The sequence below is a fragment of the Emydura macquarii genome, unplaced genomic scaffold (assembly GCF_026122565.2).
Source record: "Emydura macquarii macquarii isolate MOO-44397 ecotype Brisbane River unplaced genomic scaffold, CSIRO-AGI_Emac_v2 contig_450, whole genome shotgun sequence".
In the NCBI taxonomy this organism is placed as follows: Eukaryota; Metazoa; Chordata; order Testudines; family Chelidae; genus Emydura; species Emydura macquarii.
This window is the reverse complement of record NW_027130587.1, coordinates 1,986,176-2,002,984: the sequence shown is the minus strand read 5'-3', so window position 1 is coordinate 2,002,984 and position 16,809 is coordinate 1,986,176. Positions and strand designations below refer to the sequence as shown.

The 16,809-nt window shown below is 65.9% G+C and overlaps 1 protein-coding gene across 1 annotated transcript; it reads left to right on the top strand.

Annotated features, from left to right (window-relative positions):
* Positions 1 to 222: 222 nt before the first annotated feature.
* Positions 223 to 2,698, top strand: FZD9 (frizzled class receptor 9). The gene has a single exon (XM_067537752.1). It carries the CDS (start codon positions 393 to 395, stop codon positions 2,160 to 2,162), a length of 1,770 nt encoding a protein of 589 aa, XP_067393853.1. The 5' UTR covers positions 223 to 392; the 3' UTR covers positions 2,163 to 2,698.
* Positions 2,699 to 16,809: the final 14,111 nt, after the last annotated feature.

Genomic DNA, 16,809 nt, shown 5'->3' with positions numbered 1-16,809 from the left:
TCTCCAGCACTACTCTCGCTCAGTCCGTCTCCGGCCCCCCCGGCAGCCCCGCGGCCCCGGCGCCTTTAACGCCGCCCGCGCCCCGCCCCGCCCCGCCGCCGGGGGAGGTCCCGGCCCGCCCTCCCGGGGGTGTAGCCGGCTCGGGCTGGCGGCGGCTCAGCGCCGCGGCGGCCGCGGGCGGAGGCAGGCGCGGCTCGGCGGCGGCTCCTCGCTCGTTCCAGGTCCAGGTCCCGGAGCCGGCGCATGGAGCCCGAGCGCGGCCGGGGGAGGCTCTAAGCCGCCGGCCGGACCCAGCCACCCGCCCGGCCCCTCGCCATGGGGCCGGCCGGGGCTCGCTGCCCTGCCCGGGGCTAGGCGCGGCGGCGGCTGTGCGGGGCCGTGTCCGGGGCGCCATGGCCGCCCTGCGCCTGCAGCTCGCCCTCTCCTGCCTGGGCCAGCTGCTGGCCGCCGGCGCCACGCTGGAGATCGGCGCCTACGGGCCGGGGCCGGGGCCGGGGAGGGAGCGGGGGCGGGAGGCCCGCTGCCAGCCCGTCGAGATCGCCATGTGCCAGGGCATCGGCTACAACCTGACCCGCATGCCCAACTTGCTGGGCCACGAGAGCCAGCGGGAGGCGGCCGCCAAGCTGCAGGAGTTCGCCCCGCTGGTGGAGTACGGCTGCCACGGCCACCTGCGCTTCTTCCTCTGCTCCCTCTACGCGCCCATGTGCACCGACCAGGTCAGCGCCAGCATCCCGGCCTGCCGGCCCATGTGCGAGCAGGCCCGGCACCGCTGCGCCCCCATCATGGAGCAGTTCCACTTCGGCTGGCCCGACTCCCTGGACTGCAGCAAGCTGCCCACCAGGAACGACCCCCAGGCCCTGTGCATGGAGGCGCCCGAGAACGCCACCCCCGGGGACGCGCCCAAGGGCCAGGGGATGCTGCCGGTGGCCCCGCGCCCCAGGCCAGCAGGGAGCGGGGAGGGCCGGGGGCCGAACAGCTTGGGGTCGTGTGAAAACCCCGAGAAGTTCCAGTACGTCGAGAAGAGCCTCTCCTGTGCCCCCAAGTGCTCCCCTGGGGTGGACGTCTACTGGTCCCGGGAGGACAAAGACTTTGCCTTCATATGGATGGCGGTCTGGTCGACGCTGTGTTTCGTCTCCACGGCCTTCACGGTGCTCACCTTCCTGCTGGACCCGCACCGGTTCCAGTACCCCGAGAGACCCATCATCTTCCTCTCCATGTGCTACAACGTCTACTCGGTGGCCTTCATCATTCGCTCGGTGGCTGGGGCGGAGAACATAGCCTGCGACCGGGAGAACGGGGAGCTGTACATCATCCAGGAGGGGCTGGAAAGTACCGGCTGCACCATCGTCTTCCTCATCCTCTACTACTTCGGCATGGCCAGTTCACTCTGGTGGGTCATCCTGACCTTGACCTGGTTCCTGGCAGCTGGGAAGAAATGGGGCCACGAGGCCATCGAAGCCCACAGCAGCTACTTCCACATGGCCGCCTGGGGTATCCCAGCCATGAAGACCATCATCATCCTCACCATGCGGAAGGTGGCGGGAGATGAACTCACCGGGCTCTGTTACGTGGGGAGCATGGACGTCAGTGCCTTGACGGGGTTCGTGCTCATCCCGCTCTCCTGCTACCTGGTGATCGGCACCTCCTTCATCCTCACCGGCTTCGTCGCCCTCTTCCACATCCGGAAGATCATGAAGACGGGAGGCACCAACACGGAGAAGCTGGAGAAGCTGATGGTGAAGATCGGGGTCTTCTCCATCCTCTACACCGTTCCAGCCACTTGTGTCATCGTCTGCTACTTCTACGAGCGGCTGAACATGGATTACTGGGACCTGCGGGCGCTGGAGCACGGCTGCCTGCCCTTCCCCGGCAGGCGCAGCACCGACTGCTCCTTGGGAGCCTCCGTGCCCACCGTGGCCGTCTTTATGCTCAAGATTTTCATGTCGCTGGTGGTGGGCATCACCAGCGGCGTGTGGGTGTGGAGCTCCAAGACGCTCCAGACCTGGCAGAGTCTGTGCAACAGAAAGCTGGGCATGAGGACTAGGGGGAAGCCATGCAGCGGGGTCGCTTGCACGGGGGCGCACTGCCATTATAAGGCCCCTACGGTTATGTTACACATGACCAAAACAGACCCTTACCTGGACAACCCCACGCACGTCTAGAACGGGGTCTCCCTTGGACTGTGGATGAAGCACAGAGAAGCTGTCAGGGTAAGGGACTGGGGGGGGAAGAGAGTGGGCCATCTGGGACTGCTGCGTGCATGCCCAGCTGTTCGGGGTGGCAGCCTGATGGCTGCAGGACCGGGCTGGCCGACCGCACAGCGCTTACGCAGAGCAGAGCGAGCTGAAGGAAGGAACGGGGGACAGAGAAAAGGCGAGGAGGGGGAAGAGTGAGGGGCGAACGCACACTGGCACGTGGGTCCTGGAGCCGGGGGGACCCGAAGGGAACTCCCTGGCGGAGGGTCTTGGCCGTGGGGCCAGGATACCTGCGAATCCGGTAGCTGCTTTTCCTAGAGTTTTTGTTTTGTTTTGTTGCTGTTGCCAGATCCAGTGACTGTTTGAAGACTTGGTTTCGAGGGGCGGCGGGGGAATGATCCGGTCCGAGGTTATTTAATTCTGTAATTTATTTTAGAACTTTTTTTTTTTAAATCATTAGCTGCAAGGAATGGAAACAATAAACCCTGGATGTGTTATTTCAACCGAGCCTTGCGCTGTGTGGGGGGATTTGAGGGCTGTGTGGGTGACCTCTGCCCCGACCCCAAAGGAACCGGGCTGGTGAAGGGAGTCAGGCAGGGAGGCGGGTTTGGGCTTTCCCAGTTCTGGATGTGGGGCTGGGGGTTGGGAAGCAGAGGGGCTGGGTATCGCACGGGGCGGGGGGCGGGGAGATGAGCAGGGCTGCCCTCGGCTCTGTCCCCTGGGGAGTGAGCTGCAGAGGGGCCACAGCACTGTTCAGGGGGCACTGGAGAGCAACCCTTGTGCTTGTGACAGGGGGGACGGATCGTGCTGGAGAACGGGGCTGAGCATGCATCCACACAGCCCGGCCGTGCAGCTCCCTTCTCACCCAGCTCCCTACAGCTCCGCTGATGCTCTCACCTGCACCTCACCACCCTCCTGTGCGAGTTCTGGGCCCCGCACACTGCTCAGTCCTGACACCCCTTCTGCCCTGCTCTCCCGGCCCTGGCCGTCCCTAGCCCCCCAAGTACTCCAGGCTGGAGCTGTCCCAGGAGGGGCTGTCTGCGCCCCCAGAGTTCCCCATCCCACCCTGGCCCTGCGGCTCCAGCAGCAGCAGCAGCAAGCTCTGGGGTTCCCGAGGGAGATCCCGCAGCTGCCAGCCGTGAGGAGTGGGTGGCTGTCTGTAAACGGCTCCCATGGGGGAGGCGAGCGAACGAGTGGCTGGTTGGGGGGCCACGTGGGAACAGGCCGACTCTAGGGCTGTTTGTTTTGCAGTGCGATTCCTGCCTCCTGGAGCTGGGCTGAGTTGCTCTGCTCCCTGGGGGAGGCTTCCTTCCCCCTCCCCTTGGCCAGGGGAGCTGCCTGACTCCCCAGTGCTAGTTTTGGCACCCTGCTTCGTCCGCCCCCCTCCTGCCCCGGCATTTCATGCCGAATGTCAGGCTCATGAATAATCTTTTCCACTCGGCTCCCTGTTGGTGATCTGTGCCGGTATCCCACGTGGCCGGAGCTCGGTGCCAGGCGAGCAACTGCCTGGGGGGAGCCCCAGACCTTCGACAGCGGAGAGAACACAAGTCACTGTCTGCTCTCCCCCCAAAAATCCTAAATGCACACCCCAGGCCAGAATGGGGAGGGGGATTTGGGTCTCTAGGGAAGCTCTGGGGCTGAATAGGGCAGGGGGGGGGGGGGGGAGATCCAGTGCCTGAAAAGGGGGCGTTGGTGGTTTGGGGGTCTGGGGAGGAGAGGGAAGGGGGATTTGGGGTCTGAACAGGGAGGGGGCTCAGCTGGGCTTTGATGATCTGTACACAGGCGGAGGTGTGGGGAATGGAAACTTGTGCGGCTTAATTTAATCTCTGCTCCGGTTACAGTCCCATCTCGGCTTCCCCATTGTCCAGAGAGAAACTCGGTGCTCAGCTGGTGGATGGGCTTCCTGGGGAAAGGGGGGTCGGAGGGGGGCCAGCCCCGGGGCAGCACGGGAGGCATTTGCTGCACCAACGCCGCGTGCCTCTGGCGGGCCGTTGGCGCGCGCACACACGTGACACGGCGTGTGTGTACCTGCGCGTCCGGGTGCCTGCCGGGGGCTGCCTCACACACGCATGGCTGTGCCCGCGGGTGCGTGCGGGTGCCCGGCTGACTCTGTGCCCCGAAGCTGTGGGTCACTCGGGGGGCCCGCCTCTGTGGGTTGCTGGTGTGCAGCTGGGGCTGTGCGGGGGGCCCACACGCGCTAGTTTCGGGACGTAGCTCGCCGTGGGTGACGTGCTCGTTAAAGGGCTGGCTCCTCTGCCCAGTGAAGGCAGCGGGAGCAGGATTGGGCCCTAAACCAAGACCGTCCCCGTTTGCTCCCTGGAGGAATTGGGGTTGCTCTCGAACTGTGCCATGGGGCACAAGAGGAGCCGTTATTCCTACCCGGGGTCAGCTGCCCCCCAGTCTCCGGCCCCTTTCCTCCTTCCTGGTGTAGAAAAGAGGCTGTGTGGGGTGTGTGTGTGTGTGAGACTGACTCCTTTCCGGCAGGTGTGACCCCCCAGGCAGCCCTCCATCAAGATCAGACTGACAGGACAGCCTTCTAGGGGGCTGGTGGGGGGGGGAAAGGCCTGATCTTTAGAGCAAATCTCCCAGGTCCCTTCATAAAAAAGCCAGGAAGGAGCCGGGCTGCACTCACCCTCCTGTGCACGCTGTGCAGGGCTGGCGTCCTGGCCGGGGGGCTGGGAGACGTGCCGCCAGGCTGTGGTACACCTTGCAGGAGGGGCTGGTCCCGCTGCACCTGCCGCCCGTCGGGTCAGCTCTGCCCCCGCGCGGTGCCCTGGGGGAGGAGGACCGGGGCTGCCGGGAGGCTCCTGGGGTCACAGTCCCGTGCTGGAGGCTGCAGGGCTAGCGGCTGGCCCCTGAGTAGGGCCAGTGGGGGGCCAGGCTGGCGGGGGGTAGGTGGGCAGCAGGGCCTGGGGAGGCACCAGGGGGAAGCTAGCCGGGGCGAGGTGGGGCCCATTTCGTGGCATGTGTGGGCCCTGCCTGGCCTGAGGTCGGAGCACCAGCTAACAGGAGCTGCAAGAGAGCCCGGGGGGGGGCGACCATGTTCCCAGGCGCCCCTGCCAGCCTGGCCCTGCCCTGCCGCGGAGAAGGACCTGGAGCAGGTTCTGTGTCCTTGGCTGCTGCCTGCCGCCCCTGGCTGTGGAGGCTCCGGGCACAGGCCCGGGCGACCAGTCTTCATTTCCATCCACCATCTCCCCCCCTTCGCACCCTGTGCAAGGGGCCTGGGGCAGAGCCACGAAACCAGCGCTGGGGGCAGAAAGCAGGCCTGGAGTCAGCCCCTGAACATCCTCCAGCACCTCCAGTCTCCCCGTGCTCAGCTTCAGAGCTGCCCCTCCAACCCCTGCTGCCCTGGGCTCCTCCCTGCCCCGCGGGCTCTGAGCCCAGATGCAAACAGCAGCTGCAGGATGGAGGGAGCGTGGGGGAGGCGCTACCCCCGGCCCACACCCTGCCCGGCAGGAAAGAAGCCTGCGGCAGGGCCAGCCTGGGGCAGGCTCCCCAGAAGAGGTGAAGGGCCCCCCAGGCCCCTGGTGCTGATGGTTAGAGCCCATGGGGCACTGGAACATGTGGGGTGCCCTCTGCTTGATGCCAGCCCTGTAGCTAGGGGCTCTCCCCATCTAGGCAACCCCGCTGACTCCATGGCATTTGCCATGGCCCTGATCCACGCCCGGCACAAGCCGGGATCGCTGTACCCCAGGGGCAGGAGCCGCTTGGGGACCCTGGCTCACCCCAACCACTGCGGGGTGACTGAACCCTGTGTCTGCTGCAAGCACAAGGGCTAACGGATACCCACACCCGCCCTGCCGCCCCGGCTGCCAGCCGCCCGCGGCGGGGCCCTGGCGACTGTAAGGTTTCTCCTGGTCTGAACTGGAGGGGATGGAGAAGGCAGGGTGGGGTAGGGGTTAGCGGGGCAGGGACCCCGGGGAGAGGCAGCGAGGGGGAGGGGACTGGGTGCTGGGTTCGCATGTGGCTGCATGTTGGACCCACCGTCTCCACGGTGAAGGTGGGGGAGGCGGCAGGCAGCCTGGGTCCTGTTAGATGCTTCCTCCTGCGGGGATCTGGCCCACTGCCCGCCGGCGGCCACGCGGGCAACGGGAGGGCTTCTTGTGCCAAAGAGAAGGACCCCGCCACCAGTCTCGACCCCCACCCATCACGGGGCTGCCTCTCCTGGCCGTCCCCAGCTGCCAAAGGGGACCGCGGCGAAGCAGTGTCCGGCTCCGGCTGCGTGCCGACCGCCGGACAGGCCTTTCACCCGCTCGTGCTGTGCTGAGCCCCGAGCCCTGCGGTGGGGCAGATGTGGGTCTGCAGGGCCTGCTAGCTGAGGGCAGCAGCTTTCTCCCGGCCTTCCCCGCTGGGGCGCGGTGGGGGAAGTTCCCCCGGCTGGCCCAAGGGATTCCTGTCTTGTCCCTGCAGCCTGGTTCCTTCCCGCCTCAGGCTTCCAGGTTGTAAAAAGCAAGGCGGGGCGAGCGCAGGCTGGAGGGGAGAGTCCCTAGGTACAAGGAGGGGCGTGGGGAAAGGGATTGAGGGAGGGGTGTGGGGAATGCCAGGAATGGGGTGGGCAGGGTGTAGGTACGAAAGGGTGGGCTGGGGCCTGGACACCTGCGGGAGGGGCACATGCGGGACACGAGCGGGGTCTGGGCGAAGTTATGTCCCTACTGCTCTAAATCCATCTCCTGAGAGAGCCAAGAGCTTTTCGCCACCCCGGGCTGAGCAATAACAGCCGGGGCTGCCCGGAGCACCGGGGCCTTCCGGCAGGTCTGCATCCCCCGGAGTGGGGCTGCAGTCAGTCCCGGTACGGGTGGTCTCACGCTGGACCTGTGCGCCTGCCCTGGGAAGGCCTGACCCCTGCCTGGCGCTGTCTCCTTTCAGAGGGTGGTGGGGCCTGGCCATTCTGCGCTGGGGGTCCCAATGGAGCTCTGCCCCCTCAGCTGTGGGGGATGGGAAATGGCCAGCACCCAAAGGGCCCTGCAGAACCTGGCAGGCCACGCGACCGGTCCCTACGCGCAGCTGGAGAGGCGACAGTGCTCTGCAGGGAGCAGAGGCCGGTCCAGGGCAGGGCTGTCTAGCCGGACTGGGCAGAACCCTTTGGTGTTTCTAAGCACGCTACGTTAGCCGGCAACAGAGGCCAGGCAAAAACTGCTCCAGCCCTCGCCGTGCCCCCATCTTGGAAGGAGCCGTGGAGGCAGCCCCTGGCTCCAACGTTACCACTCTCTGCTTGAGCATCCTCCCGGGCACCTACCACTGTCTGCAGCAGCTGTGTTCTCCACGGTGGGATCTGAGAGGCTGCCACGTCCAAATCACGCTCGGCTCTGAACGCTGCAGACTGCTGAGACAGATCACTGCTGTGATTGCCAGGGCTGGAAGGGGTCAGAGGGGGACGGCCGTGTCCTGCCGGCCGGGCAGCTCTAGCGGAGCTGGGTGTTGAATTGCTGTCCCTCTTTCCCCAGCAGAATCTGCGTCACTTTCCTCTGCTGGTCCTGGGGCAAGAAGAGAAATAGTTCAAATGACGGGAAAATGCCATTGTAAAAGCCCAGGGGCAGTAAATAAAACTCCTTTTTAGGTAGTGTTTGAAACGGACCAGATTTCACACAGACAGCATCCCTCGCACGGCCGTCCCAGGGACCAGATCTCGCCGGGAGGAAGGGCCGTTCCCCGGGCCCAGGGGAGTCAGGAATTGCCGAGCAGGACCCTCGCTCATTCAACGTTGCTGCAGAAACGGGTGCCGCTGGCAAACCGGCCTGAGGCGCCTCCCTCTGGGGAGTGACGCGTGTAGCCGTGACCCGCTTAGCAGGGTGCAGTCGGGGGGGCAGCAGGAAAACGACCCCCAAGGGGGGGGGAGGAGTGTGAGAAAGTAGCCTTCGTGCCTGGACTTGAACTCGTGCTTGCACCAGGCCGGGGCCAAATCCCGGCGGAGGGGGGGGCTCGTAGCCGTTGATGGGCATTGCAAAGCCATGTGCTCTAGGCCTGCACGTTCCCCTCAGGACGCGGCTCAGCGCAGCGAGGCTGGGCCCATGTCTGCCCATTGCCCGGCCCACTCAGTTACTGTTGGCCAAGGGGCCGTGGTCCCTGCCTCGAAGGCAGCGTCAGCCACTCGCTAAGCACTGCTGGCCCCACTGGGCTTCTGAGGGAGCCAGGGCCAGGGCCCGTCTTTAAGGAGACCCGACGTGACAGCCTCAGCACGCGCCAGGCTGCCCAGCTGGCCCCGCTCTGCCCACAAGGAGTGGGTTTGCACAGGGGGCTTTGCAAAGGGTCAGCGCTCCGAGCCCCCCCGGGGCCGAAGTGACGCTCCCCTGGGCTCTCCAGTCCCGCCCACGCGGCAGAGCTGGGCCCTGCAATGACTGGAGCACCAGCAGGCGCCACACCCGACTAGAGGGCCAGGGCTCCCCCGCCCCCCCCTGCACACGCAGCAGCGGGGCTCATGCCCAGCCCCCAGCCGCACTAGGGATCGTGTCCGTCCTGCCGTCCTGCCGTGCCAGGGCCTCTCCCCAGAGCGACCCGAAGGGGGCATGGAACCACGTAACTGCTGATTGTGCTGCCTCTGCACTCGGGGACGTGTGGGTGGGGGGCGTAGGGTCTTGAGGCTGATGCTGGCAGACGCCTCATTCTGCTGGGCGGTCAAGACCCCAGCCGCCAAAGGGTTAAGCCATGCTGCTGCTCGCCTGACACCGCAGCCCCCCCCCGCCGCCCCCCCCCCCCAGCTGAGCGTGGAGGCTGCTTTGCACACTGATGTGATTGATGTTGTGCACTCCTTTAATCCGGCCCCCTCGGGGGCTCGGAGAAGTTGAGCGAGTGAGCTGATAAAACATCTGCCTCCCCCCCCCCCCCCAACCGCCCCCGGGAGCTGGCGTGTTGGGACCCCAGAGGGGCGCAGCGCTCCTTGGAGAGCGTCGCTTGGCCGACTAATCCAGCCCCGCGCCGCGGCTGCGCTCAGGGGCTCGGCTTTGAAGGCGCTGAAGATAAGAGGCACCTACTCAGCAAGGTTTAGCGCCCCCCCCCCCCCCGCCCCCCCCAGATCACTGCCTCTGCATGCCACGGGGGTGTGTGTGTGTGTGTGTGTGTGTGTGCGCGCGCACTGCTGCACGGATTCCTGTGCCGCTGCTTTTTTGTGTAAACTGCCCGGGTGTTTCGTGGGTGGTGTGGGGTTTGTCTGGATTGCGGGGATGTGTAGCTGTGTGTGTGTAAGAGTGTGGCCGTTTGTGGGTAGCTCGGTGTATTCGGCTGCGTCTGGGGGTGTATGCACACCTGTCCCTGCATGTGTGTGGGTGTGTTGCTGGCTCTCTGAGGGCGCACACGCACGTAGGTGTGCATCTCAGGGTGTACAAATATGTGTAAGCGTCCTGGCTCCGGGTGTGTGCGTGTCTGCGTCCGTAGGTGTCGCTGGGGGTGAACGGCTCAGCGCGTGCAGCTCCCTAATGGCAGTTGACCCTGCCTAGCAATTTCTGCCCCTTGGTGCAAACCCGTTCAAAACGATCAGCCCTGACGCTGTCCCCCGCCGCCCCGGCCCCGGGCTATAACAGTGCCTCCCTGGCGTCTCTGTGCGGAGGAACGTGGCAGTTCGTGTTGCCCGGTGAGCACGGGCCTGCGGGGCCCTGCCTGTGGCAGGCCGTGTCCGCACGGTGCACGCCGGCTGGGGCCTGGCTCTCGCCCACCTGTGGCCAGTCTCAGGCCTGGCACGCGCCCGAGGAACCAGGGCATCGCCAAGTGCCCTGAATTTATGACCCCCCCCTCCGGAGAGCTCTGCACCCCTCCTGCCATGAAGCCGTGGTCTGGGCCCTCCGCCCAACCTGCCCAGCATGGCACTGGGGGGCAGAGAGGGCCCTGTCCCTGGCCAGTGCCCCGTGCTGCCCCTGGTGACCAGTGCCCTATAGATCCCCCCCCCCCACGGTGCCCTCCCCGCCGGTCACTCAGCAGGGCGTGCTGGGAAGTGTGAGGCCTGAGTGTGGAGGGGGGGGGGAGGGCGGCAGGCTAACAAAAGGTCTCGGGACAAAGCCGGCCGGGGGGTGGTTTCTGGGGTGTCCCAGCTCTCGCACGGGGCAGCCTGGCTTTGGGTGAGCACATCCTGGCTGCCCAGGGGCTGGGTGTGGCCCAGCTCTGCCCGCAGGCCTCGGGAGAGGGAGGGGGTCGGAGGGGGGGGGGTGCTGCCCTCCGCTCCCCCTTTCTTCCTTCAGGCTGCTTTCAAATGGGTCTCTTTGGAGTGAGCAGGGGTAGGGGACACCCCCCCTCCCCCCCCATGGGCCTGTGGTCCCAGCCCCCTCCCTGCCTTGCCCGCGTGCACAGCCGCTGACCTCAGCACCCTTCGCTGTGCACCGACAGCGGCTGGCCCGGAGCTGGGATGGTGGAGCCTCGTCTCCCACCGTGCCACCCCCCATCCCCCCCCGCCCCCCCAGCCTGCTGTGTATCCCACAGCACCCCTCAGGCCCAGAGCACGCCCCCCCAGCCCCCAAACTGTGCTCCCAAGAGGCCCGCAAGAAGCCAGTCAGGATGGTGCCTGCAGGGGGCACGCAGCTGTCGCCGTGGGGCCAGCCACGCCCGCCTGCGCCCCGGCCCCTCGCTGGGAGCTGCGGAGCCGCGCTGGCCGTGAACCCCCAGGTGGCTGGGGGCCGGGGCAGGCCAGGGCAGCGCGGGGCTGTCAGAGCCCCTCAGGGTTTGTGGCGGAGGGTAATCACTGGGGGGCAGGACTGCCCCAGGCCATCCTCCCTCCCCGTCTCCCCGAGATCCCCTGCGTGGGCCTGGTCGGGGAGGCAGCACGGAGCTGGCTGTGTGCTGGTCGGTGTGGGTCCGTGCTGGAGGGGGAGGTGGGGGGCGCTGCGCTGGGGAATTCCTGGGGCGAGGACACAACAGCATGGCTTCTTCGCAGCTCTTGGCACCAGCTTCTGGCTGAGCAGAACCTCCCCTGCCAGGGCAGCCGGGGACGGCCCCGCAGAGGCAGCGCACGGGACAGCAGCATCCTCGCAATCCGGCCAGGTGCGAAACGAACCTCTGCGCAAATGCAGCTCTCACCCGTGGGTCCCCGTCACCAGCCTGAGCTGGCCCCTGGCAACGTGCGCCTCCGTAGCCTGCAGAGAACACCATCGACCTGCCGCTCCCCCTAGCACCCGTCAGCTATCTGTCTGTCTGTCTGTCTGTCTGGTGCCCACATGGCCCCCATCACCGCAGGCTCTGAGTGCCTCACACTCTTCAAGATCTTACCCTCATCCCAGCCCCCGGGGCCGGGCAGAGCCGTCACCCCCATTGTACAGCTGGGGAACTGAGGCAGAGACACTAAGTGACTGGCCCAAGGCCATGCAGTGGCAGTGCAGGGAAGTGGAGGGCCAGCGCCCGGCCCATCCTTTCTCCTTGCCCGGCCCAGCGCACAGCAAGCGCAGGGGCTGCCTGAGGAGTTTCGATGCTCTGTCGTGCAGCGTCCAGGTCCCTTGGGGGCTCTGGCAGGTCCAGCCTGGCGTGCGGTGCACAAGGGACTGAGGCATCGGCAGGCGCCAGTCAGCCAATCTGTGCCAAACACGCCGTCAGACGAGCTGCGGCCGTGGCCGTGAGCGTGCGTGCCGGCTGGGCCTGCGGGGCGTCAGGGGTGCGCATGGCAGCGTGTTGTGCGCAGAGGAACGGCTGAGTGGAGTTCAGGGCCCAGTGACGTGCTATGGTAGCCGAGAACGTGCCAGGGTAGCCCAGAGACGTGCAATGGTAGCCCAGTGACGTGCGGTGGTAGCCGAAAGACGTGCTATACTGGAGGCCAGACTAGAGGACGTAACGGGCCCTTCTGGCCTTAAGCCCTGTGAAGCTACGAATCTGCCTAACAAGCCAATGACAAGGAAAGAACCTGTGATGCCACCAACGCCCGGGTGCTGAGCTCTGTGAGCTGGAGAGGTGCCGAGATCTGCCCCGGGACTCAAGCCGCACGTCCCACGGCGAGCGTCACTGCGAAGCCAGCGAGGATGTTGGTTCCACAGGCACCAACTACACACAATGGTCCATGACTGACAGGACAAGACTTTATAACTTCCCTGGAAAGACACGAGAGTCCCTCGGCTCCTCTGCCCAGTCTCAGCCGTCTTAGCCCACAGAAGAACACCAAAGGTGTCCGCTCCATTCAGCCAAGCTCCGCTCGGGAGCCAAAGAAGAGTTTCCACCTCGGCCACGCATTTGTGTCCCGTGTGGCCAAGGTTTAAACCGGCTCGGTGCGCTGGTCAGTCAAGCAGAGGAACCGGCAGGCCGCTTGGACACGGCCAATTCAGTGCGAGCCCTGCCCGTGCTACCCCCCGGAGACGCGCAACGTCGTGTGAGGTGGAGAGAAAGGCCAGGAGCTCCGCAGTGATGGCAGAGAATGCGTTGATTACGTGGGAGAGTGTGCTCTGAGTTCAGATTCTGGCCAACGAGCTGATACTGAGCCCGTAGCAGGTAGCAAATGAGTCTTCTGCTGTAGTGGTGCTGGGCCCGGGGTATTAAAGAAATACGGCATTAGAGCAAGGGAGCCCGTCATTCCAGTGCCCACATCCAGCACAGAGGAGTCCGAGCCACCCTTGTTTCTGCAGCGGCTGATCCCGTCTCACGGGAGGGTTGTGAGGAAGCCTGAATGGTACAGCTGTGACTGTTACACACCAGAAAGAGCAGGCTAGTCCCTGAGCTTGCCATCTAAACCCAGTGCCCTTAGTTAGTTCACACTCAAAAGCAAGGGCCTGTAAGATGTTTGTCTGCAGTATATTATTCAGCTTGTGATCCCTGGTAAACAAGGGAGACAGAGCTGGAACTCAAGCTGTGTTTGTGTCTCTAGTTTGTAGCCATTTTCTTTAGTAAATGCTTCCTGTTTAAGACAGACGGTGATTCTATCAACAATGTCAGTCTGGAATCATGCAGCTAGTCTTCCAGAAGGAAATACTCTGTTGTCTTCAGCAAACAGCTGAGAGCTGGGTCTCAGGATCTCTGTATGCAACAGATGCTGGGAAATAGAAAGAAACACAAAGAGCAAGAGACACACTTAAGGGGCTGGAGAAATTCAAAGAGTGAAATATAAAGAGCTAAACAGCAATGAGTGAAGGCTAGTGACAGGTACCTGGAAGTCAACACCCTGCACAGGAAGATGGATCCCTTTTTGGGGGCATGGTCAAAGGCCATATAACTAGGAGCTACGTGGTGAAGCTGAATATCATGGGAAATATCCCAATTAGCAGAGCCATATCACAGGGCATAATGGGAGACAGAATGGTCCAGTGGCTAAAGCACTGGCTAGGGAGGCGGGGGGAACCTGCGTTCTAGTCCTGGCTCTGCCACGAACCTGCTGTGAGGCCTTGGGCAAGTCATTTCCCCTCTCTGTGCCTCAGTTTCCCCTCCTAGTCTGTCTGGTCTATGTAGACTGTGAACCCGCAGGGCAGAGGTTGTCTCTCATGTCGAGCACCCAGTACAATGGGTCCATGATCTCAGCTGGGGCCTTCAGGAGCTGCTGTAATAAGAACCCCTGGGCCCTCTGAGAGCCGGGCAGAGAGGCTGCCGGGAGCGATCCAGGGACAGCAGGGCATTTAATCATTGCCACGCAGCCCATGTGCTCGCTGCCGCAGGCGGACGGATGAAAGCTCACATGAGGGGAGCCCCACAGCTGACGCACCTGTGCCTTTCCCTACAGCGGCTCCAGAAGCTGGGGTGGGAGCTGCCGTGCTGGGTGATGAGGGGGACGGAGGAGGGAGGGTCTCGCTGGCTGCATCTCCGAGGCTGCTCCCAGTGTGGGGGGTCGGAGTCAGACCCCGAAGGCCTCTGGGCGGAAGCGCAGGTAGCGGAGCTGATCCACCCCTGCGGTGGAGGGGCCCGGAGGCCAGGCAGGCAGCCCCCAGGTCCTCAGGAGTGCAGGGGTCAGAACCACAGCAGCTTCCCCCCTCACCCAGCTCACTGCAGGGGGTCGCTGGCTGCCAGGTGAGGGGCAGAGCCCAGCCTTCCTTACCCTGCGGGGCCAGTGCCCAGGCGGGGCGGGGGTGGGCTCTGGGGCCGGTGCAGCTGGGTGGAGAGTGGGATCCAGGGCTGGTGCCCAGGCCAGGCCGGGGGGGGGCGGGGGGAGGCTGCAATAGAAGCAATGTCCTGCTTTAACAACCTTCCCAGAGAAAACATCTGCTGCGCGGATGAATGGCCCGTTTGTGCTCTCACCACAAGTGTGCGCCCGTCCCCTCCCCCAGCCGGCCCCTGTGCGGCTCCTGCCGGCCCTGCAGCCGAGCCCCTGGCGCTCACGGGCGGGCGTGGTGCTCTGCGCGGGGCCCAGCCGCTGGGCGAGGGCAGCGCTGGCAGCAGACAGCCCCTGCGTAGCCAGGCGCTGGGCCTGGACTGCAGCCCCCGCCCCAGCCGTGACCCGAGCGCTGCTTTCTGGGCCAGAGCAGCCCCCGCCCTGCGGCCTCCATCCTCAGCCTGCCCCCCCCCCCGGGTCCTGCTGCCCGACGCTGGCCCCCCTCGGGCCCATTCTGGGGCTGCTGCCCGCTGAGCTCGTCCCTCCCTGCCTCCCCGCCGGGCCGGGCAATGCAGCGCCCCGGGCCGGCTGCCCCGATGCAGCTGGGCTGCGTGGGCAGGAGCAGGGTGCCTCGAGGTCAGGACGGGACCACCCCTCCCCCAAATAGCAGTGTTGGGGCTTTGCCCCCTCCTCCCCCGGCAGCAGCATTGGGAAGTAACCACAGCTGGGGGGGGGCCTGGAGACTGTAGCCCCTGGGCCAGTGGGTTCAGAGCATGGGGGGCCCAGTCCGGCCTGTCTCCAGCAGGGCCCGGGGCTGCCAACGCTCCCCGCCCTCCTCCGCCACCGGCAGCGTCCCCCCCTCCCCACGGCAGCCCTGCCGAGCGGCCCAGAGGCAGGGACATGTGAAGGCCACAGCCAAGGTAATTCTTCCAGCTGGCGTCAGCCTCCCAGCCCTGCCGCCTCGCTCCCTCCCCCCCGGGCCTGCCCGCGTCCCCGTGCCCAGGGTGCCAGGCTGCGTGGCACGGCACGGGCCTAGGGAGGGGGTGCTCGCCGAGCTCTGTGCGCCGCCCGGGATAGGGCTCGCGCCCTGGCCCAGGGGCTCTCCTGGGACCCCAGGTCCTTGCAGTGACACGCCTGACAGGCTGTCCCCCAAAGCAAAAGCCGGGGGCCGTGCCAACCCCCCCCGTGCAGCAGAGCATGCTCCCCGGCTGGGCGTGTACAGTGCCAGGGGGCAGGATCCAGGCCCTGAGCCGGGGCGGGCGGCTGGGGCCAGGACCCTGCTCCTGTGGGCATGTGGCTGAAGGAAGAGGCTGGCGCTGGGCTGCGGGAGGGGCCGTGGCTGGGCTGTGGCAGCCCAGGGGCTTGCATTTACAACAGCCCGGCAGCCCTGGAGGGGGCAGTTTGTGCCCCCCCCCCCCCCCAATCTGCCCCAGATTGCGGCAGGGGCTGCGAGGAAGGCTGGGCCCGTGGTGAGCGTACCGGCCTGGGACTGAGCAGACCCAGCTTCCTTTGGGTTTAAATCCACCAAGCGGCGGAGCTGCCCCGGGCTCGCCTCGCCCCAGAGCTCGGGCCCCGGCTCCCCACGGCGTGTGGGGAAGAGAGCGGGCTGGGTGGGGAGCGGCTGACGCCAGCCAGGAGGAAATGGCTGAGGCCAAGCCCCGTCCTCTCCACACGATTCGGGCGCCTAACTCCCATTGACCGGGTCGCTAGGCGCCGGCCTGACAGCCGAGCAGCTCCCAGCGACACCGGGGCCAGGCCGGGAGCCGGGGCCAGGGCCCCTCCGCGGGCCATGGACGAGCAGGGCTCTCCCATGCGCTGGGGCTGGCTCACTTCCGCCTCCTGCTCTGGCTGGAGAGGCCGGGGCAAGCACCCGCCCCGGCGTGGCTAGTGCTTTGTCCTCCGGGGGCTAAAGCCCTGGGGTGAGTCAGGCCTGACGGCAGATGAGACAGAGCCCCCCCCCCCCCCCGGCCCACCCGCCTGCTCCCGCTGCTCGGGAAGGGTCCCGCGGCTCAGGGTGGGGGAGGCAGGAGCCCCCCCGTGTGCCCCGCTCAGGTGGGGCCCAGTGGGAGGCTGGCTGGTGGCTGGGATTCCCAGCAGCTGCTGCGCTCGGCTGTTTGCTCGGGGAAGATGAAAGCGACAGCCGCGACCCCTGGGCCGCGCAAGTCAATATTGGCTGCGGGGAAAGATGCCAAAGGTCAGAGCCCGGGGAAGGTCGCCCGGGTCAGGGGCTGCTCTGGGGGGGGGGGCGGGGGCAGGTCACCCCAGAGGACGGGGCTTGTGCCCGGCCAATGGAGGGGGACCAGAGAGAAGGTCGCCCCAGAGGACACGGCTGTGGGGTGGGGGCACCGATGGCATCTGCCCGAAGCCATATTTATAACTCGTTAATCGGCAGCTTGGCTGCTCCAATGGGATCCCGGCCATGGCTGCTTTGGGCAAAGCTTGTGTGACTCGGTGCCCCCCCCACCCCCCACTTTGCTTGCCCCTCTGGCTCTGCCACCTTTTTAGGAGATTTCAGCCCAGCGCTTGGCCCCATGATGCCTCCGCCCCACACGGCTGCCTCCCAGGACACCGGGCTGGGCCCGCCTGGAAACATGCCCAGGACAGCACCAAGCCGGGGCCGGGGCAGAGCTGGGGATCGGGACACGGGGGGTCAGGAAGCAGGGGTAAGGTGGGGGGGACGACACTGGGATGGGGCAGAGC

Excerpts from the sequence above, each read along its gene's own strand:
- FZD9 (XM_067537752.1), top strand. The coding sequence starts at position 393 with ATGGCCGCCCTGCGCCTGCAGCTCGCCCTCTCCTGCCTGGGCCAGCTG.